This window comes from Eretmochelys imbricata, chromosome 4 (assembly GCF_965152235.1).
Source record: "Eretmochelys imbricata isolate rEreImb1 chromosome 4, rEreImb1.hap1, whole genome shotgun sequence".
In the NCBI taxonomy this organism is placed as follows: domain Eukaryota; kingdom Metazoa; phylum Chordata; order Testudines; family Cheloniidae; genus Eretmochelys; species Eretmochelys imbricata.
The window spans coordinates 17,522,845-17,546,689 of record NC_135575.1 but is presented as its reverse complement, the minus strand read 5'-3'; the positions used below and the strand labels follow the sequence as shown (position 1 = coordinate 17,546,689).

Genomic DNA, 23,845 nt, shown 5'->3' with positions numbered 1-23,845 from the left:
GCTCCAGGCGGAACATACTGCAAGCAGCTCCTGGAAGCATGTGCTTCCTCTGGCTCCCAGGTGCAGCCAGGCGGCTCTGCGTGCTGCCCCATCTGCAGGCGCCACCCCTGCAGCTCCCATTGGCCGGGAACTGCGGCCAATGGGAGCTACAGGGGCGGCACCTGCGGACGGCAGCGTGCAGAGCCGCCTGGCCATGCCTCTGTGTACTACATAGGAGCTGGAACGGGGAGTCATACCGGCTGCTTCCTGGGAGCCACGCAGAGCAGGGCAAGCCCCCAACCCTTTTCCCCGGCTGGAGCAGAGGGCTGGATTAAATGGTCTGATGGACCCGATGTGGCTCGCGGACCATAGTTTGCCCACCCCTGCTTTAGATCTTATTAGTAAACAGAGGGCTTCAGTTTCCTATTTTGGTACTTTTCACTCTTATTATATTCAGATGGCAAGCAGCATGATTTCAAGAGCTCATAAACTTCAGTCCAGAAATACCACTGTGAGTGAGAATCTCACACATTTGTTTTAAATCCTGTCCTTATGGGGTTATAACTTAGCCACTCTTAATTCACTGCTGAATATTTTAGCTTGTGTCCAGTTTCCCCCCTTCTCCCTCCTCCAAATATTTGGACATAAACTGAAATAGAGGTTGTTTTGTTTTTTTTAAAGTATTTGGTGTATTTGAGAGATTTACTTTGTAGTCCTGTCTACAAAAAGACTTTGTCTTTTTGAAGAAGGGTTGAATACAAACCTTAGTAAGATTTATGGGGTACTTTTGGTAGGACATTCTTTAAACATTAATGACTCCATAACTTTTCTTTAGTGCAGTTTGTTAGAAACTGCAGTTTATATGCAAATTGAGTAAAGAAAAGTCAATCCATCGCACCTGGACTTGAGAGGTATGTGTTGTAAAATTGTTACACACAATTCCCTCAATACCATTTTGAAAAAAGGATTTTTTCTTGGATAAAGTCCTTTGTAGTTTTATTGCCACCCATGCAGTACATGCAAACTGACTATGTTGTAAATAAGGTCCCTGGGGAGAGGGATTTCAGTAACAATACCAGATGAGAAAATTTGGTCAAACGGCAACTTCGCAGTGGGGCAGAAGGGTTTCAGTGACTGCCTTGTGATATATTAAGAGCAACGGAGGATTCTCAGGTGCTGAGAAACCATGGAGAAGCTATGTGATTGCTGAATTTGCTATTTTATTGCACTTACAATTTTTAGGCCTTTGTATGACTTTTCATACCCCTCTTTGTTTCCTTGAGCCTAAACAGCCTTTGGAATTTCATGTGATTGGGGCATATCTCCTCCCTGGATTTGTCTAGCACAGTATGGAGCAATGCTGCTGAGCCATCAGCTTGATTGTAAGTTAAGATAGTGTCTTCCATAGATATTTATAAACCCTAAATTAAATTAATCACTCTTGTAATTTCAGTTCATCCAGAGCAGCTGCCTTCAAGGCCGTGGATTACTTTAAAAGAACGAGACCAAATTCTGCCCTCAGGTAATTTTGCGGCCTTTCTCCCTCCTTTTCCGTCAATGCTTTGCTGACATTTGAAAAACACTTCAAATGTTTGTACTTCACTGAAAGTATTAAGCATAAGTCTTGTTTTTAAATATGGGTCAGTCTAAAAATAACAATATATTTTTAAACTTTCTACAATTTATTCTATGGCCAAGATCTATTTAGATTATTGCTAACTGACTGCAGCAATCTGTAAATCATACAGCGCATTTAAGTTTAAAAAAATAGCCGTGAACATATATTGCTGTCTTGGGTTCTTCCCTGTGCCCACAATGGCCCCCTCTAGGTGTTTTGTGACACCGTTTGAGAAGAATACCACAGCCTTAGCCTGTGCTTTTCACTTGGTGCAAAAGCAGTTACCTTCCCAAGGTCAGAGTTCAGTGTGTCCTAGGTGTACAGCCAGTGACTGCCCTGATAAGGCAGATACCAAACTCAGTTTGACTTAAACCAAGGAAACTTTAATGGCCATTTCAGAGAAATAGCGAAAATCATAAAATAACTGCACACAAATAACCACAGGCAATGCCTCTAGACTGCAACTAAATGTAGTTCCAGAAGCCCTTGGATCTGTGTGTGTGTGTTTTTTCCCTTTCCTTCTCTCTGCTCCCTTGGGTTCTTCATCTGCAATAAGAGAAGCACAGGATTGCCTGGTACTGAAGTTAGTTTGGTGACCTCTGCTGCTGTTTGTACTGAACTGCAAACATCCACTTAAAAAAAAAAATTTAAAAATGGAACGGCTTTCCTTGGCCCAGTACAAGTTCCTCTCTCTCCTTCTTTTTTTCTTGTTAATAAAATAGCTTGTTTTAGAACACGAATACTTCTTTCTGTTCAAACCGAAATGCATTACTTTAGTGATAACACGATAGGGTCTTCAGAGAATGAGGGGGCTTCAGATGCACAGTATCGCAACTGTGCCTTAGTGGAGCAAATAATTAAGGCTGCCAGTGACTCTGTTAAGGTTTCTTTTTTAAACAGGTTTATAGTTGTAACTCTCCATAATATGGATAGAACATTGTCAGTGTTTTCTCCAAAAAGGTTATTCATGACATTTCTGCTATACTTAGCCTTCTGCTGGGCATGCATACATCAACTTCCTGTGCTGTTTAACCTTTTGTTTGTTTTCAAATTAATCTCCTGCCTCCTTAAAGTAGCTAAAGCAATAGATATTAGCTCTCGGCTCAGTTAGCAATTATTTCTGCTATATTCCTTGCTTTTCCCAAACAAAAATCCTGTAGAGACCCATTGGCTCCTCCGGATTCGTGCCGAGTCGCAAAAGTGCAAAACAAACCCTAAAATAGGGACCTGATTGACGTATCTGTTTCGTTTGCAACTCCCATTGATGTCAGTGGGAGATGCATGTATGCACCAACCACTGTACTTTATTTTAACGATAGTTGTTTCCAGGCTTCAGTATGCCCAAAATGGATAATAGTGCAAACATAGGCTAAGCAACTAAGAACTCTGTGAACAATTACCTTTTGCACAAACAGATGCATATTTTGCACATGCAAGTGAGAGGTTTTTCCCCATAGTTTAGCCTTGTATGCCAGTTGTTGATTCTATGACTCCAGTTAATTAAACTCTTAGGGGGGGAAAACCCAGTGCTCTTATTTAGATATTGACTTACTCCCCAACATAGGGGATGTAACATACAATAATAGGTATCTTAAGAAAAGATACTATGTTTTATCTATATTCATAAGTAATCCCCCTTATGTTTCCTTCTAGCTTCATTCACAGTGATGTGTTACAATGTGTTATGTGATAAATATGCCACCCGGCAGCTATATGGCTACTGCCCGTCCTGGGCATTAAATTGGGAGTATAGGAAAAAGGGAATCATGGAAGAAATCGTGAACTGGGATGCAGATATCATTAGTCTTCAGGTATCAGTAACAAAACAACACTTTTTTGGCTTTTATCTGAAAACAGAAGAATACCTTTTGAGCCAATATTCTGTTCAAAGCTTTTTATCCTAATTGTTAATGGTGAACCTCAAAGTGATCGTTACAGAATGTGTGCATAGTTACCTTGTTGTCATTTTAAAATGATAGAAAACTAGCTAAACTAATACATACCTTGCATTAGAATGTCTACTTATTATCTATAAGGCTCCTAAATATTTTATTACTTGGGTTGTTATACATCAACAGGCTTTACTGAGTAAAGGAAGAAATTGTGTTTTAACCAAAAAGCTGTTTCCTCCAATCCCCTGCTGTGACTCCTATCCAGCGTAGTACTTGTGTATATGCTTAACTTCAAGCATGTGAGCAGTCCAGTTGAAATCAAAGAGGACTACACACACAGTTAAAAGTTAAGCCGTGATTTGCTGAATTGGGACATATTGGGTTGCTATCATGTTGGTAGGAGTTTATCCTAAGCATTGAGTACAGTTAAGTGGTGCTGGCTTTAAAGATTATCTGGTTTTTGTTTTTAAACAAGATACAGTGTATTATAAGAATAAAAACCATCACACAGGAAGAAGAGAATAGCCGCTTGAATTAAAAAGCTGACACAAGCTGAGTAGTAGTGGTGTTTGGTCTCCAAGAAATTACATTTTTCTAGAATGGGGAGAACCCTTCAGTAAGAGAGCTCACCAAGCCAAACACTAATGGCTTCTGCATAATAAGACTTTTTAACCTAGGAGAGAATTCACTTTTTAGCTGTCAAAAATAACTGGTGTGGTTTCCTGTTGATGTTCAGGACAGCTTCTCAAAATACACCTGCCACTTTTCCTTCTAAAACTTCCTTTTAATTTTGATGTCCAGGAATCCCAATCTATTTATCATACATCAGAGAACTAGTCTAAAATGTTCTGTGTACGCAACATAAATGTATGGTTTGGGCAATAAGTTATTTAGCAACATATGCTTGTATTGGTTGTGTACATAGAGTGGTGGGAGCATTTACTTATTTTACTAACCTGTCGCTAATTTTCTTCTTCTTTGTCATGTTAACTGTATTCAATTCCAGGAAGTGGAAACAGAGCAATACTTCACCCTCTTTCTGCCAGCATTAAAAGAGCGTGGGTATGATGGATTTTTTTCTCCAAAGTCACGTGCCAAAATCATGTCTGAGCAGGAGAGAAAGCATGTGGACGGCTGTGCAATATTCTTCAAAACTGAAAAGTAAGGGGCAGCTTCAGAGACCTTCTTTTTTTATGAATGTAAAGAATCAAACTGCAGCTACTGGAAACATTTTTCCTTAAGTCTGAAAAAAAATTAATGAAACTATCAGTTTGCTACAATGGGTGGCAACCAAATTAGTATGCTTTAAAGCTAAAAATTGAAATTAATGTGAAGTACATTTCTTTCATTGTCAGACTACAGAACTGTTGCTTCTGTTAGTGGTGTACTTACAATGGTACCTTTCAGATTATACATAAAATATTCCCCTCCAAGAAAGGGATATGAACTGAATTAATGGAATAGCTTCACTGTACTGATACTAAATTTCTAACATCTGCATAATCTCTGTCTTTGCCTGTATAGTTTTACATCTAGAGGTTTGTTGCAGGCCTAGGCCCACGTCTGTATTCTGACTATAAAGTGGGTACTCTTTTGTAATCTCTGTTTTGTGAAGAGAGCTATAGTTTTGTGCTGTAAATACCAGAAACTGTAGGTCGGGTGGGGAAAGAAGCGCTGCACATAATCCTTTTCCTCCTTTGGCAAATGATTCATGAGATTTTGCACATCTTGCATCAGTGAGACTTTATTCTCCCTGATTTATAGTGTGTTGGTGGCTATAACCTGCCGTAATTTAAGGTTATGTGATGCTTCCATTGTAACTACAATTCATACCTTTTAAAAAAAAAAAGTTTGCCTTTTTGGGTTGAAATGTTCCATGTTTGGAATGGCTCAGGTAGTTTTGGATAAGGGTTGTCTGTTAGAGATGGACGCACAGAGACACTAAGAACAAACCTCAACACTCATCTTTACCATGACACCTATAAGAAATCCGAGACATCATATAATTGTCTATCTGACCCTACGTGTAGCCAACTTTCCTTGGTATAGCTAAAACAAACCAAACCTCTGAAAATAGATTGCATATATTTTACCTTAGCCATCCTTCATTTTCCCTGGCCTTTTTTTAGGTTGTGTGCGTTTAGGGGCAGGACAGCCTTTTAGAGTGTCTGAGAGTGAGTGACAATAGGCCCCTCATTTGGCAGCTTTGGGAACTACACAGAGAATAATAAATTGGATGTTTATGGTAAACTTTAAAATGTTTTTAATGCAACTGCCTAGTTATGGATAATGCTGTACGAGTTGCTGTGTGTTTTGTCTTTACTCAGATTTACATTGGTGCAGAAGCACACAGTGGAGTTTAACCAGGTGGCAATGGCGAACTCTGAAGGTTCAGAAGCTATGTTAAACAGAGTGATGACAAAGGACAACATTGGAGTTGCTGTGGTGTTAGAGGTGCACAAAGAATTATTTGGAGCAGGTCAGTATAACCACCACTGCTATCCTATGTATTGATAATGGGCAGTATTTTGTTTAGATGTACATTTTTTTTTAAGTGAATTGCTCCTCTGTAGACTAGTTGTATAAGATATTACTGCATATAAGATCCTTGGCCAAACATTTGCAAGGGAGCACTGTTCAGTAGACTACTTTGATGAAAGCTCTTATAAAATGGGAAATTTCTTGGTCACTCTGAGATTAGGTATGACACAAGTTGTTTTGAAAAATATATTTTCACTGTTTCACATCAAGAAGTTTTAAGAGGAGCGTCAGGCATTTAGTATTCTACTCAAGACTCTCAGTCTTTCCTACGTTGATTTTACTTCACTTTTTCCCAGACAGGAGTACAGACCTCTCTCTCTCCCAATAGCTGTTAGTGATGTCTCTTTCCTCTTTATTTAATCCTTCACGGCATCTCTGTGGCAGTGCTGATGTTCCTAACTGGCTATCAAACAGTTTTTTAATAAAGGATGATTAATTAGTGATGTCTCACAAATGTCATTCAAAGAATCACATGACTTTTTTTTGTCACCTTCCAATTTTGTGGCCTTTTTTATATAGCCCTGAAATTAATAGGCAGTCTCTAATTGCAATACAGGAAGAGACTTTTTCTGTAATTTCATCTCCTATCTAGTCTGCAGTCTCTCAGTTCTTAGGAAAGTAAAAGCCCTAGCTGTACTGTTTCAGCAGTAGACCCTAACCAAGAGCTTGGCCTTTTCTTAGCGAACAAATTGCTATACCAATAGGTAAGAACCAGTCTGAAAAACTTCTGCGTTCCTATATTAAAACACTGAATGGTGAGGAATTTCAGGTGGCTTTCTCTGCTTTAATTTTATTCTATTAAGAGAACCCAAAATTCAGGCGGTTCCCCTCTAGTAGTTGGGGATTGATAAATTGTCAGACCTACTGCTACCCTGAAAAATTATCCCGTTGAGGGGGAGGCTGCAAGTTATGATAGCAGCAATGGGGTGAGTTGCCAAGGGTGCAGAATTTCCAAGCAGTGTATTCCAAAGACGGTCTGTGCTCTCGCTGAAGTGGTGGTATACAACACAGCAGTGCTTATTGCACTGCTAAATGGGTAAGTAATTTTGTCACTGCTGTTGTTTGAGCTTTTATCTGGTGCTGTGAGTAATTCACATAATTGTACCAGTGTTTGGAAGACATAGCATGAATTATAGTTGACAATTTAATATCCTTTCTTTAGTACACTTAGGAGTTGTTCTAATTCTCTCAGATTAGACAGTTAATAGTCTTTCCAGTCACCATTTGCCTCATATATTCAAAAGTTCATATTATGAGACTTGTAACCAAATAAAGTTAATGTGAAACAAAATGTATTGTTAGTGTGGGTTAGAGCTTTATTTAATTTGTTGTGAGACTTACCTTTTTTTCCAGTTGTGAAAGTAGGAGTATTTCTTTTCAATTTATCTACATTTCTAGCTGATACAGGAGTGGCAGTAATTTTGCATTATCTGTAACGAGGTGGAATTTAATACATTCACCTAATTGACTTTTTATTAAAAACTTCTTTTAATCCAGGTATGAAGCCGCTTCATGCTGTGGACAAACAGTTGCTTATTGTGGCAAATGCCCACATGCATTGGGACCCTGAATACTCAGATGTAAAACTCATTCAGACTATGATGTTTGTCTCAGAACTGAAAAATGTCCTTGAGAAAGCCTCCATAAGGCCTGGCAGTCCAACAGCAGATCCTAATTCTATCCCTCTGGTGCTGTGTGCGGATCTTAACTCACTGCCCGATTCAGGTATTTAGAAATGGTTCATCACTTTTACTATTGTCTTTTTTCACTTTTGATTTTTATTAGAATATTTGAGTCCACTTTCCAGCCGACATTTGCATGGTGTGCTAGTATATCCATTATTATTATTATTGTGGAAAGCTTTCTTAATAAAATCCATTTGTGGTTCAAAATTCCCAAACCAGTTAATATAACTCCTCTATTTGAGTAGATATCAAATACCTATCAGTATGTTGTTAGCACTTTAAGCATTGGTCATGTGCAAGATTTGGTAAATATTGAGTATAATTAAAAAAAAAAGCATAAAAAGATCTAGGGTTGATATATTTCAACTCAAGTTTGATACAGTAGTAACAATTATTATGTATCAGAAGTGTGGTATGCCTGTTTTGGATTAAGAGCTTGAGGAGTGGTAATATTTAGGAATTTGGAGTTCATGGTTTATTGCACTCTGGGTGAAAAGCTGACAAAATAAAATGAGGGCAGAAACTTGAGATGGATATACTGTAGTACTTCTGATATTTAACTCTAATCGAGGAGAAATATACAAGAAAACTTCCTCTTAGTGCTGGCTGCCACAGTACGGTTAGTATTCTTACTGTGCTCAGGGTTTTGAAATGCTTATGCTGTCAAAGATGGTGGTGAACCCTTTCATTATATAGATGCACTCAGGAAGTCAGACCTCACTAAAGGAGACTTAAAAAAGAAAAAACTGGCTGATATATATGCACTTATTTGGAGACCATGGTCTTTCAACATGGTTCTTAACCTAAGGTATTTAAATATGATACATGTTGTATTTCAATAATTAATTAAAACAACTAATTGCATCATTGTTTTGCAAACAGGTGTTGTGGAGTACTTAAGCAATGGCATAGTAGCTGACAACCATAAGGACTTCAAAGAGCTGCGTTACAATGAGTGTCTCATGAACTTCAGCGGCAGTGGAAAAAATGGGGCTTCTGAAGGAAGAATCACGCATGGCTTCCAGCTCAAGAGCGCCTATGAAAACAACTTGATGCCTTACACCAATTACACCTTTGATTTCAAAGTAAGGGATGATCTACTGAATTTAATTTCTCTTACTGTGGGAATTGCCATGCTCTATCAGACTCAAGGTCCATCTAGTCCTCTGTTCTGTCTGAGAGTGGTCAGCACTAGATGCTTCAGAGGAAGGTGTAAGAACCTTGTAGCAGGCAGATGTGGGATAATCTGCCCCTCCAAACATTAGGTGTTATCCTAATCTAAAATATTTTAAAGGTGGGCTTAACCCCTGAAGCATGAGTCTAAATACCTCTTCCAGAATTTATTTTTTAGCATTAACTATTATAACTTTGGATGTTCTTGTTATCCATATAAATGTCCAATCTCTTCCTGAATCAAGCCAAGTTATTGACCTCAATGACATTCTGTGGGCAGTTAGTTTAACAGTATAATTACATGTTGTGTGAAAAAGTACTTTATTTTAGAGGCTTTGAATTTGCCACTTTTTAATTTCATTGAAAGTTTGCTTGTTCTTGTTGTATGAAAAAAATCATTTTAGCTTCTCACTGATTTCCTTATCTTCTTTAATTACACTCTCTAATCTGGTGATCTAGCAACCTTTGATTGATTGATTGTTTCATAGGCTTCCTGCTCCTGATATTTTTTACAGAATTTTTTGTTATACCTTTTAACTATTTGTCTTTGAATTCCATCTAATCCCTCTGAATTTCCTTCTTGCCTATTGCCGACTGTAGTTATGCTTCTTTTAATCCTTTACTAGGTGTAGGTTTCCAAATTTTGAAGGACATCTACTTGTCTTGAATAATCTCTTGGACCTTGCTATCGAGCCATACTGGCTTACTACTCACCTTTCTGCTTCTCTTCTTGTTCAGCACTGTGTGTGCCTTTTGAGACTGTTCTATCCTTAGGTAACATTCAGAACAAATCTAAGGATTTTGTTTTCTTTACTTTTGATTTTTGCAGCTTTTTTGACTAGTCCCCTCATTTTATTGCCTTCTCTCTTCTAAAACGTTTAGTGTCACTGTGTTTTGTTTGCTTTTTGGTACCATCCTTCCGCTTAGATTGTTGCATTTAATTACATTGTGGTCACTATTATTTGGTGGCTCAGCTCTTAATACTTGAAAATTGACTTCTTTTGTGAACTGTTGAGGTATCTCCAGTATCTCTTTGTACTCCAAGAAACAGTACAAAGAAGATGAAGGGAGTGTAAGTTTCTAGAGGACTGAAAAAATTGCTTCTTAACGTGCAGAGTTGGCATCTAAGAATTTGACTATAACTTATGCTCCATGTTTTTGTTATGAGGAAGATGGAATACTTCCTCTAGAGCCAACCTCATGGCTGCAGAAGTTAAGGTGGTCATATTAGCTGGTGGTGTGACGATGTCTGAACAATGAATGTCAAACGCTTTCCCCAAAAATCTGCCTTATTAGGGACAGGAAAAACTGTTCTACAGGATGTCTAGTCAGTGTTTGCTCCATTTTGCGATATTCTGGAAATTCTAAACACATGTAAAAAGCTTCACATTGAGTTACTTCATCTTATCGATAACTTTGCAAAGTTACAGTCATGAAAATGTAGCCAAGTGTGCAGCCGCCAGAAAACTGTTTCCAGCCGAACAGTAGCAGCCACAAAAAGGGAAATTTGTCTGTTCACGTCCAGTGAGGAACTATTTAAATACTAAAATTATGCACAGATAATATATTTTAAAGTAAATTAAATGTAAAATATGTTCATTGACTGGTAATGCACAGTTAAAGTAAAGTAAAGATATTTAGAAAGACAGCACTAATTTGGCCACCTTGCACATCCTGTGAATTGAAAAAACATGCTCTTAATATCAAGGAGGGGGAGCTAGCAAGTGTGTACAACTGTGTCAAATACATCTTAGGAAAGTGTTAAACTATCACTTGTGACCTGTCATCGTTTTAACAGAATGTTTCTCTCTCCCTTTAGGGTGTGATTGACTACATTTTCTATTCCAACACTCATATGAACGTGCTTGGTGTCCTGGGGCCTTTAGATCCTCAGTGGCTGGTTGAGAACAACATCACTGGGTGTCCACACCCTCACATCCCTTCAGACCACTTCTCACTGTTAACACAGCTCGAACTCCATCCTCCGCTCCTGCCTCTTGTCAACGGTGTACACTTACCTAACAGGAGGTAGTGGAGCCCTGCCCCTTTGAGGGCTGGGACCTGTTGTTATGGACCTGTACAGTTGTAAATCAAAGTATGTAGGAGTGAAGTATGGCCAACCTTAAGCTGCTTCTTCAAGCTCCTTTCATTGTGTGTTTTGATATAAGATTTTGCACATTTTGGTGCATGTTGGTATCATTTGGCACTAGGGCTGGAACCAAAGTATTATTCCCTTTCCAGGATTTTAATTTAATTTTTAAACTGGTAAGCTTACTGTTTCATTAGAAAGCTGTGTTTATAAAATGGGCAAATCAGATTCAAAACTTGCATCATAATCTATTTAAAATTAATGCTTTCCTCCAAATCACAGCACAACAAATCCTCCTCCTTTTTAAAAAAAAAAACAAAAACGAACTGATAAATAAAATACTTCAATCTGTTTCAGTTGTAAGGGAGAATAATTAGAAATACTATTTTACTGAACTCAAAATGGAGATCTGGGTTCTGCATCCAATATTAATTTTGCATGTTAGCAAAGCACTTAATATTTAACTGTAAATTATTAACAGTATAGTCCGTCGTCCGTCCCCCCCACTAGCTGATACTGGAAAACCAAAAATGGGCTGCATTTACTTATTGAAAGACTAAATTATCTCCTGGTGCAACTCCATTGACTACAATGGAATTATGCCATCAGAGAATTTGGACCTGAGCATTTAATGCCACATAGAACTCTTGGTTGGCAGACAACATGGTGGTAACGTTCTTGGAGCTCTTTCTGGTTAGGAAATTCAGGAATTTAAACTGATGGCCTGTTTTGAGAGGTCTAACAGAGAACTCTCCCTACTTTGACAATCTGTGATGGGAACAAGATTTAGAAACATAAAATTAAGAACTTGCACTTAAAAATTCAGCTGCAAGTTTTCTTATTGGTGAGTTCTGGAAGAGCAAATACGTTCCAACTCAATCTGTAGCTTTCCTGTTTCTAATGTTAAATTGCAAAAATGATAAACTTTGGATTGGAGGTACTGGTTAAGCTAAGGTACAGGGAAAAAAAACCCTCTGGAAATGATCTTACTTCTATCTCCAAAGTGAAGGTTAGATAGCTCTCTAGGTGCTTTTTTGTGTGGGGGAGAGAGTGGTAGCCATAATCATTCCTTGGATTATTTTTCCTGACCCTAGTTGCCAAATAGCCATCGTATGCTTTTAATACTTTTGTTTCTGTTTTCCTTCAAGGTTGAATTAAAAAGCTGCTGGTTCATTCCCAACGGTTAACGCTCTTTAGCTGTGTTGGAAATCTTTCTTTTTGCACGCTAGGGGGCACCAGTTCAAAACGTTGTGCCTCAAGAGGCAGTAAACATAATGCAATTTTCTGAAAGAAATTGGTTGGCTGCTTAATGTTTAAAATATATATATATGGCACCGTAATAGGAAAAGGTTGTGTCTGTGTTTTTAAGTTTTTCTTTATTCTGCTTTTTTGCTGCTATAAGATTTTCTTGAATTTATATTTTAAACTTTTCATGCACTTTACTGTTTCTAGTCTCAAAATGTGATATTTTTAATAAAAAAGAATTTTTCCATGTATGTGAATGAAATTTTTAAACAGATAAATAGCCTATATTTATGTCTCATTCATAGATTTAAAAACGGTCACATTTAAATTGTTAAATTAGTTTTAAATACTAAGAAGCAATCTTCTGCCTTGCAAAACTAATACTTTAGCCTGTTCCACCATTCTTTAATTATACATTTCCTTCTTTATTGTATTCATAGAAAATTAGGCTCTAGTAGAAAATGTTCCCTGTATTTGTTCGGGGGTGGGATGGGATGCAGCAGTTGGTTCAATGAAACCACAACTCCTTTTCAAAAAAGTGCCTTGAAATGGAGGCATCACCCGTCGTCCAATATAAAATTGGAAGTTATTGTAGTTGAGTGAAATTTAATATAAATAAAAAAATTTGTGCAGCACAAGAAAACCCAACCAAACAATCAATCCAAAAAAAAAATAAAAATAAAAAAAAGCCCTTTTAAAGATTTCCCTCTAGGTGCAGGTATCTCTTTTTATATACCTCAAGTGTTCAAGGCCTAGGCATGCATATAAATTGAAAAAGTAAGTAGTGTATAGTACTGGAAAGTAGAATAGCATGAAAAACTTAATTTTGTGGACATTACCTTTTTGTAATCAGCTACTGTATTCTTTTTTTGTTTTTCTTTTGGAGGGATGGGTTCTCTGCTCTGGAGATATGCACTAACAAACCATTTTCCTCCTTTCATACACGCATGTTAACTAGCAATGTGAGCAATATTTCCTACCATACTTCACTCCCAATATTTTTGAGATGTTTGTATAAAATGGAATTTCAAGTTCACCTATGATTGTATATGAACTGCAGAGGAGCCTGTTTATAAATCGATTTAAAAAAAGCAACACAATCTTTTGTAGTGTTGGGGGAAAATAAAAAAATTGGGCAACAGAAACAGCTTAAGTTTTATTTTCTTCTGATTCATAATTAATTTGAGGCACTCTGTTGCAGGAAGGTGTTTAATTGGGTTTTCTCTGCTTCAAAATGCATTCTTCAAAATATCTGTTATCCTGTAATTTTTTTAAAAAATGTAATTGACGTTGCACAAAAGCTTTTATGTTGAAATGGGTATTGTTTGTTTTTGTTGGCCCACACACCTGAGCATGTTTACCCAAATTTCATGTGTGTGGTTCTCTCCTCCCCTCCGCCCGCTGTATTGCCTTTTTTTGCCCCCCCCCCCCTTTTTCTTTTTTTTTTTTTACAGAAGGGGCAGTATCTGTATTGAGCTTCCATTTCAGGTGATCAGAAATGCTGCTGTCCTTAGTGTTTTTGTTTAAAATACAGAAAATCTGGAACTCGGTCAATGATAAACTTAAGTTTAATGCCACCTTTAGAAAAAAAAAACACGGGTGCGCATTATCCAGAAGTCGACATACATTACCATATGGGTGGAAACTCATGGCTTTAAGTCAAAAACCTACACGTACAAAGTCTAGATTTTCTGCAGTTGTGGTTCTTCTGATTGTGAAAACTGAAAACTCAGTACCTATAAGGTGTGTATGTGTGTATTTGTCTTGAGAGGGGGAGCAGGCAGGGGAGAGGAATCTGGGAAAGTGGTATCACTAATTTCACTATAGATAAATGGACAACAAAATACACACAATTATTCTCTCTCCCCATCATTGATGCTTGTCTCATAGCTTTAAACATTGGGAACACTGCAGCATCCTCAGGACTGGTCACAGGGGAAAAAAGTTCAAATTCATGTACTGCTCCTTTCTTAGTTGGTTTTGTTTTAAATATATTGTGCCTGGTGTCAACTTTTAAGCAACAGCACTGCCTAAAGGAAGCAGAGAAAAAAACCGAACACCATTCTACAGGCAACTTTTTAAAATTCGATATGGTAAATCTGTTAGATATGAGGTTTTGTGTGTATATAAAAAATTTTTGTACAATGTAGCTGAATATTTTTGTTTCATTATTTTGATGTAAGGAGTGTGAACATTTTGTGTACCACACGTTGAAGTCAGGTATGGCACAATGGGTTCTGAGACCAGCTTTTCTTCCCATTTGCCTTGTTCAAAGCTTTTTTTTTCTTTCTTTCTGTTTCTAGCATTCATCAAGAAAATACTTCATTTTAGCAGTAAGCTTACTATGTGTTTGAAGCCACTCTTGTTTCTAGTCGGCAGAAATATAAAACCCTTTTTCTTGTTGGTTCCGACTACTCCTTGTTATCCTATGTTTATAAACCGTAGCCAAAATCTTCAGTCCCTTAAAATCTTCAAAAGTACCTACCCCAGGGTTGGCCTAACTCTGTTCCCAGGGTTTCACCATTGACTTCAATGGGGACAGAGTCAGGCCGGTGCTGAGAGAGTCTGAAAAATCTCCCATCCTGGGTGCTTTTGAGTTAGGCTCCTCCTTCCAGGGTCACGACCAGATGCCTGAATTACAGTGGCCTGTTTTTCCAAGGTGCTGAGCACCTGTAGTTCCCATTTACTTCACAATTTCTGAAAATCCAGTCCTATTACATTGTGGTGTCTGAACATGATTTTAGGAGCTTAACTTTCAGCACCTATTTCTGAAGACTTTGACCTAAATCACAAGGGAGTAAATTAAAAGATACTAAAGGCTCATATCACTTGATTCCACAGGGATTAAGTTTGGTGAGGGGATCGCAGGTGTGGAGTATAGAGAGGAGACCAGCTATAAAAGCTGGTTTAAATTCAAGGTTACTCTGTTTTGGTAGCACAAAATATACGAGGAAAATATGGTGGGTAACTTTGGGCATTTACATCTGTTCAAAGATTTCTAAATCACTAGTGCATTAGTAATACTCTTTCCATAATCTGTTAAACTGAGAAGAGGAAAGTGTGGGCAGTTAATATCAAAGATCAGATTTAAACCCAGCAACTGAAGTGACATTTCTATTATAATTCTTGGCTTTCGGCATCAAAACTTGGTTTGGCAAGATACTTGGCATACAAGATTTAGGAGTGGAAGAGGATTTTTAATACTAATTATCAAACAATATTGATTAGATTGCTATTTAAATATCACAAAGGATTAGTTTGATATAGCCTCAAATTCATATCCATTTAAAAAGGAAGTTGTAGTAGTCATTAATCTTCAAATAAGAAATGTTTTTAATGGCTTGAATATTGTACATATTTACATGGTTAATCTAGTATCAGTTATTCTGTACTGCCATGTAGATATTCTTCTTTATTTACAAAGATCTAACTTCACAAAAACAAGCAAACGTTACACTTTAAAATTACCTTCTGGAATGACACTTCATCTTCTGTATTGGGAGAGGTCAGATTGAAACATACGTACTTGGAGCATGTCTCACTGTTATGAGATGTCTAAGCATGACTAAGCAAGGAAAGTGACGTGTCCTGCTTGTGTTAAAGTTTAAATTGCCTTACTCTTCAGAGCTTCAGTGCTCTCTGTATTCTTTTTGTGATTTGATCCTTTGAAGTTTTAATACAATCGAAAACTCTCCTAGAATTTTGTGAATGACTCAATATGTGTACAGTATTGTGTAAATATACACTTAGGAACCTGAATGGTCCATCAAATACTTGATCTGTTTGATCAGTCTGCAGTAGGAAGCCATTAAGCTAAAATCAGTCCTTTTAAAAACATGGAGCCGGACAGCATAGTTTGAGAGATTGGTAATGGGATAGCGAGCTGTTTACCTGTATTACCATTTCAGATGTGATTGCTTTTACACAATATTCATCAAATGAGTTGCCTGCTAGGAGGAGAAGTGACACCAAGGGAGAAGTGCTGGCCCCACTGAAGACAATGGGAGTTTTGATACTGACTTCAGTAGGGGAAGGATTTTACCGCAATTGTCCAGGTTATAAAACCACCATCCTTGCTAAAAATTTAACATCTGGATTGACAGTCTGAAATATCATTGGTTGAACACATGCAACTTCCTCTTTCCTGCAGAGGTGGTCTGTCCAGAACAGCATTGAGAGATCTTGGCAGAGCAACGTAGGGAAGCTTTAATCACCACTACTTGTACAGATGACTCAATTTGCTAGTACCTGACGGGGGACATTAAAGAGATTATTAAAAATAGCTGAATAAGTTAGCTGAACGCTGGCAACAGCGAAAAGTGCACTGTTAAGGTCTGGGCCTGCTAAATTCATAATGTGAAAGTCATTTCATGTTAGATTTGTAAATATTTTACAAGAATACTGTAAAAAAAAAAAAAAAAGTTTTATACATTAACAGCTTTAAAAAACCCAAAACATTTCTTGAGTCTTTATGCCAAGTGTCAGCAGAGAAATAACTTTCATAAGTATATAAATACTTTAAAATGAGTTTTACAAGCACTGTTATAACTGATGGGGGGGGGCGGGGATTAAAATGCTGAACTCTAAACTGGTGCATCTTTATCCTGTGTAGTAGTGAAGACATTTTGTACTGATATTTACCAGACTTTATTTACTTTTAAAATCACCGGGAGAAAAAATGATAAAGTTGAGGAGGTTGTCTTTGAAAGCGATTAGAAAAGTGACTAACATCTTAGCTAATCTTAAAACATGGTAAACAGAGTAAACTTGGCTGGATTTGTTTGGCTGGAAGATAGAATACTTCAGGGACTCCTGTTCTTGATGTAGATTCTAAAATAAGTGAAGTTGGGGAAATACAGTTGTATTTTAATATAATGTATTTGAACAATTTTGATGGCAAAACATGCCAAGTGATATGACTCTTTTCAGCATAGTACAGTGTGTTTAGCTTGCAAAGTCCTTCACTGTTTTAGTAGTGAGAGGTGGAGTGATTCTGGTATTACTTGGTCTCATCCTTTTGTTAAACTGTTTCCAAGAGTAAGACATTTACCAAGTTCTTATTTTTCTCTGTATTTGTTTTTGTTTTAAAGCAAAGAATCATGGTGGCTCTCTTTACAAGTGACATTGTTAATATTATTTTGGCTTTGTTTTCCATTGTTAATTATTGTGTAGTATGGTTTTTCCAAGCAATTAAAGTGTTGTGTGCACCATGTTATCAAACTTTTTGCCTGTAATTCACTAAACCCATACGTTTGACTGGATCGGTGGTGATATGAGCCCAGGCTTTACTACTTCCTTTTTTTCTTTCTTTTTTTGTGAACTAGACAATGGGAGTATAATGCTCCTAGGTACATCAACTGTGTCTGGGTAATCAGAAACTGCACTATAATTTTTCTGTATAAATCTGTTAAAATACAGTTTTCCCACTTTATGAAAATTCGAACGAAGCAAACTTTTCCCGATTCCTGACTCAGCCCTGCATTTGAACATTATTGCACATAGGAAAAATTAATTAAGTGCCAATCCTGCTCCTGTTGAGGTCTTATTTGAGTTTCGCCTTGACTGCAATGGGAACCAGGTCAGGCTCACAGTCTGCATTGAACTGCAAATTTCTTAAACACCAGCTTCTAGGAGTGCACTTTTGAGATTCTGTACAGTTGTCCTAATGCAGCAAAATTCCTGGATTCTGGAAAAGTTTTCAAAAAATGCACCACTGGATTCTGGTTTTTCTCCTTTCTGGTAATACACAGAGCCATAGGTTAAATGGGCCTCTTGCCTCAAATATAACCTGCTTAACCATATAATCATAAATAAGTGCCAACTGAGGGAATCTGTAGGGAGATTTGCTTTACTGTGAATCCTGCCAATTACATTTTCATAAGAAAAATATTCTCCTCTAACCTTTAAATTCTGAAAACCTTGTTTCATATACAGTTCAGGTGTCTCATTGAAACTCCATGAGGGTGTATAAACATCTTCATCTAATGGTTGAAAAGCAAAGCAGTTGATTTTAGACCTGAGCAAAAAAGCTTATTCAACTTTTCCCACAGAATAATTGCAAAACTATTGGCCTTCCTCCAAAACAATCCGTTCTTTCTCTCCAAATTTAAGTAATTTTTAAAAATGCAAATGATCTTTTATTTTAAATAAAGTTTTTCTTTAAAAGAAACAAAGTGCCATGCAATTGTAGCTTCAACTGACTTCACTGAACCAATCCATTGAATTCCACGTCATTCATAATTCTACTTTTTATCGTGAGACTGTCGGACAGAAATCACCAGCTCTTTGTTTTGTTTGTTAGTTTACCAGTCAATGAGGTGGGAACTCTTACACAGCTCAGTTGAGGTATTTTGCGCAATATATACTGTACAACATGTACATGCAAGAGATAGAGGTTTTACTTTTACCAAAAAAAATGTGAACAATACAAAATGAAGATAGTAACAGTACTAAGCGGTCTTGCCTTTTTAATCTTATGGCAGCTCAGAAGGGAGGTGCTGAAAACCTTGAACTATTATTGTCAGATCAAATGACAAAATCCTTTGTTTTTTCCCATTACACAGATTGGGTACTGATCACACATGATGTGTATAGGGCTAAATATCTGCTTGTTTGTTTCTTTGCACCTGTGTACTTTTATTTCCCTCTGTAGGCAATAAACGGCCATTTTGCAACTGCATTTTCTGTCCTGTCTTTGTTTCTACTCTTGAGCATTGTTGTATATATCACAAAAGTAGTTGGGAGGCGAGGAGCTGGATGTTGGCACATGGCCCTTACTGATGCTACTTTCTGCTCTGCATCAAATTGTACGTCTTGGTGTTTACAATTAAGTGGCCGCTTCTGGTCCCACTGTGGGTGGGTAGGAGAGACTGCCCAGATAACTGAGTCTGATCCAAAACCTGTTGTTGTCCGTGAGAGTTTCTCCATTGAATTCAGTGGGTTTTGGATCAGGACTGTTACATGCTTAATGAAAGGTAAGAGGTGTAATTATTAAATGCTAGACATTCACATAATTGGGTTTTAATACAAAAGCCACATCTAGTTCTTGCAGAACCTTTAATGGTTGACCTTTATGGATGCAAGTTGAGTATCTGTGAGTGTGAATGATTAGCCCTGGAATTGGGATTTACTAGATATTTCTATGGCAACATAGCGGATGAGCATCTGGCTCGGTCCCTTTGTAGCTGGTTTGGCTGTGTGGTGCTGACAGGGTAAAATACTAAACTAACGCACATGTGAGTGTTACAAAGTGACACAAGCAGATACTACTGTGATGCACACGTGCAGTAGATCTGCAAAGGTGCCTTTTTTTTAAAGCACGCTACCACGCTTGGCAGGCCACAGCGGCTCACTCCCAAGTGCAAGTCTTCAGTTTATCTTCCTTCTGTCAAGAAATCCTGTTTCTTGGTGCTAAAAGGTGAAGTGTGTCCCTCCCCTTTCCACCGTGAAGAGTACCAGTTCAGTACACTGCTTCTGTCCAGCACGTGTACAGCAGAGGCTAGGAGTCGGAAGTATCTCTTGTTACTGTTCTGTAGCATCTGCTCAGTGCTAGAGGGAAGGGTGGCTTATCGTCCTCAACAGCGATGCCACTGTGCGAGCAGGTTCAGTGCTTGTGAAAGTTTACAGGGTCTAGAAGCAATAGCACCCACCAGCACAAGCATTTTGACTATTTGTATTACAGTAGATCCTTGAGGCCTGAACTGAGGTCAGTGGTACATGGAGGGAGGGAGCATGCATGTGGAGATGGAGTGTTTCTTCTACTTAGACTGCAAGCTGCGGAGGGCAGTATGGTCCCCATTTCAACAACTAGGTGAATGGCGGCGCAGGGCATAAGTGACTTTTCCCAGATGTCACAGGGAGCTTGGAGTCCCAGTCCAGTGCTTTAACTTTCTGGTCTTGGCCTGTAACTAGATAGCAGACTTTTTATAAATGCATTATTTTGATTGCTGCCGGGCTTTTCCGGCTTCATTTTTGACCCAGTAGTCACCTTGTGATATCCTGCCTGTTTGAGAGATTAAGGAGCACGAGGAGAGCAAACTTTACTATTTAAAGTGTCAATGTAACTTTTAATTTTAGGTGGTGACTTTTTTTTTCTTAAGGTCTGATGTCTCTCAACCTGCTGGGATTAGAGTCGCAACTTTCCAGGGATATCAAGCATTTGTTTCTCAGCTTTATGGCTCAGGTGGTATCAGACCTTGTGTTATGCTTATAAGAAGCACACGGGATCTTTTTCAGGGGCAAAGGCAATATGCCACATGTATTGGAAATACAACAATTAGCATATGTATTCACACACACACGGTAGGTAGGAGCCAAGTTCTGTCGGTCGTGACAAGATGCTCCGGGGAAGGCTTGGCAAGACAAACCCAAAGTTTCATGGCAAGGCACCCTATTTATACTCTGATTTTCCTTCACTGGGACCAATGAATTTTGCACTGTCATGCTGTAATTAATTGTTTGACGAGTGCTTGTTTTTTTAAATTGTCCTTCTCGTCTCTCAGGGATCCCCCAGATTCCCTTCATCTTCAGAGGTGCAAAGCACCAAGTGTTTCCCACCAGCACCATAAATCCCAACACTCCTCTTTGACCTGGGTCAGCTCTCCGATTCCGACCCGGGTCAGAAGAAGGAGAAGGAGGAAGACAACTTTCAGTGAGACTTAAGGTAATAAGTCATGTTTGGAAAACTTTACCCATGATAAATTTCTAGGATTAAGAGTCAATTGTATGTAGGAAAATATATCCGTGATTTACGTGAAAGCTTTCTAAATCACTTCTAAAAATGGGTCTCTTTTTTTTTTCTGAAAATTTTAACCTAAGTGATTTAGGAACTCAGGAGGTAGTGGGGCACCTAGGAGAGATTGCCTTTATGTTAAGTGAATGTAGGCATGGTGGTATTTGGTCAGTTCATCTGCCATGAACTTTGAACCCAGCTGTACTTCAGGCCTTCACAACATCCCATGTCAATGAGTTCCGCAGGTTGACTGTGTGTTGTATAAAGTACTTCCTTATGTTTGTTTTTAAACTGTTGCCTACTACTTTCATTGGGTGATCCCTGGTTCTTGTGTTCTGTGAAAGGGTAAATAACACTTATTCACTTTCTCCACATTATTCATGATTTTATAGATCTCTATCATGTACCCTTTCTATTTCTAATATATCTTTTATGAAATGGGGCGACCAGAACTACATGCAGTATTCAAGGTGTGGGTGTACCATGGATTATTGTATGGTGCCATTATGATATTTACTGTCTTATTATTTGTCCCTTTCCTAATGGTTCCTAACATTCTGTTAGCGTTTTTGACTGTTGCTGTACTGCTGGATCACATTAAAGTAGTTCTGTATTAAAATCACAAATGAGTTTGATTCCCCATAGTTTAAATTCCAGGGTATTACTAATTAAGAGGTCTCTTGGTTTTTGGTACTGTTTCTCTCCCTCTGTGTGAAACTTGCAATCTGCTAATTGTGTTAGTACATTCGAAGACAGTCTGTTCTCAAAGCAATTCTTTGTAACAACAACTACTCACACAGAGAGAGACTCAAAGCAATACTCTGTAATAACAGAAACAGCACCCAGAGACTCCCCGCCCTTCTGTTGTATTCATCTCGCTTTGTTAACAATTGTGATTAAAATAGAGATAGAGCTTGTATGTGGATGGATGCTTGGTGTGGATAATAACTGAATGATCAGGGAGGTGCCAGCCTAAGAATCCAGTGTCCAGTGGCTGAAGAATGCGTCAAGTGGACACAACCAGAGGACCCCCAGAGGGCAGACTGGAATCCACCCAACAGCCTCAAGGATGGGAGAACCAAAGAACAAGATAACATCTGGCAGCACGGAGCCATCAGGAATGTGCCATCTGCTGATTGATTCAGCAACAGCACGATGAAGCAATTCCCATAGACTGGCATAGGAATAAATTCCTATAAAAATGGACTCTAGAAAGTGAGAACTTTGGGGTCTGATTCTGCAAACCAACTTCCAGGAGCATCAGATGAGCATCTGACAAGGCCCTGCTCCCTCCTCATGTCCAGGCCACCTGGCCAGTGGCTTGGCATGAGCAACTCTAAGGCTGGTAACTATGACGATAACCTTGCAGAACCTGTGTGTGTGTATGAATGAATGTGTGAATAAATATGAAATTGAATGGAATGTTATAGCTATAACTAACTACTTACTATGATTTTTTCTGTATTCACAATAAATGTGGCATTTTGCCTTTTCCCCTTTAATAAGATCCTGCTGGTTTTTATTTTATTGGTATAACAGTACACTGAGCAGATATTTTCAGAGAAGTATCCATGATGACTCCAAGATGTTTACGTGATAACAGCTAATTTAGACCCCATCATTTTCTATATGTAGTTGGGATTATGGTTTCCAATATGCATCATTTCACATTTATCAGCATTGATTTTCATCTGCAATTTTGTTTCCCAGTCACCCAGTTTAGTGAACCTTGTAACTTAGTTAAGTCCAAAACTGCCTGCAATCTCGAGTAATTTTGTTTCATCTGCAAACTTTGCTACCTCACTGTTTAACCCTTTTTCCAGATAATTTATGAATATATTGAACAGCACTGGTCCCACTGCAGATCCCTGGGGACACTGTGGTTTGTCTCTCCATTCTGAAAACTGACCATTTAGTCCTACCTTTTGTTTCCTGTCATTTAACCAGTTACTGATCTATGAGAGGACCTTCCTTCTTATCCCATGACTGCTTAGTTTACTTAAGAGCATTGGTGAAGGCCCTTGTCAAAGGCTTTCTGAAAGTCTAAGTACACTAGATCCCCTGGATCACCCTTCTCCAAATGCTTTTTGACCTCCCCTCAGAATTCTAATACATTGATGAGGCATGATTTCCCTGTACAAAAGCTGTGTGTACTCTTCCCTAACATACTGTGTTCATCTATGTGTTTGATAATTCTGTTCTTTGCTATAGTTTCAAACAATTGGCCTGGTACAGAAGTAAGGCTTACCAGCCTGTAATTGCGAGGCTTACCTTTGGAGCATTTGTTAAAAACTGGAGTCACATTAGCTATCCTCCAGTCATCTGATAGAGAAACTGATTTAAGCGATAGGTTACATACCACAGTTAGTAGTTCTGCAATTTTATGTTTGAATTCCTTCAGAACTCTTGGGTGAATACCATCTGTTCCTGGTGACTTATTACTGTTTATTTTATCAATCTGTTCCAAAACCACCTCTACTGACACAGCAATCCAGGACAGTTCCTTAGATTTGTCCCCTAAAAAGAATGGCTCAGGTGTGGAAATGTCCCTTACATCTTCTGCAGTGAAGACCAATGCAAAGAATTCATCACAACAGCCTTGTCTTCCTTGAGTGCTCCTTTAGCACCTCAATCGTCCAGGGTCCCACTGATGGTTTCGCAGACTTCCTGCTTCTGATGAACTTAAATTTTTTTTTTAGGCTGTTGGTTTTTGAGTCTTTTGCTAGTTGCTCTTCAAGTTCTTTTTTGGCCTGCCTAATTATACTTTCCTTTTGGTAGTGCTGCTGGGTGATCTCTTGTAAAAAGCAGGGATCAGAGGGGAGTAACTGTAGGGCCGGCTCTAGGTTTTTTGCTGCTCCAAGCAAAAAATTTGCCATCCCAAGCTCTGAGAGC

The 23,845-nt window shown here is 38.3% G+C and overlaps 1 protein-coding gene across 1 annotated transcript in view; it reads left to right on the top strand.

Annotated features, from left to right (window-relative positions):
- CNOT6L (CCR4-NOT transcription complex subunit 6 like) overlaps positions 1-18,901 on the top strand; it is a 69,665-nt gene extending 50,764 nt beyond the window's left edge. Inside the window, exons 6-12 of the mRNA XM_077814917.1 lie at positions 1,433-1,501; positions 3,251-3,408; positions 4,496-4,650; positions 5,817-5,968; positions 7,528-7,755; positions 8,598-8,800; positions 10,708-18,901. Of these exons, the coding sequence (XP_077671043.1) occupies positions 1,433-1,501; positions 3,251-3,408; positions 4,496-4,650; positions 5,817-5,968; positions 7,528-7,755; positions 8,598-8,800; positions 10,708-10,920 (1,178 nt within the window). The 3' untranslated portion in view covers positions 10,921-18,901. The remainder of the gene's footprint in view (positions 1-1,432; positions 1,502-3,250; positions 3,409-4,495; positions 4,651-5,816; positions 5,969-7,527; positions 7,756-8,597; positions 8,801-10,707) is intronic.
- Positions 18,902-23,845: the final 4,944 nt, after the last annotated feature.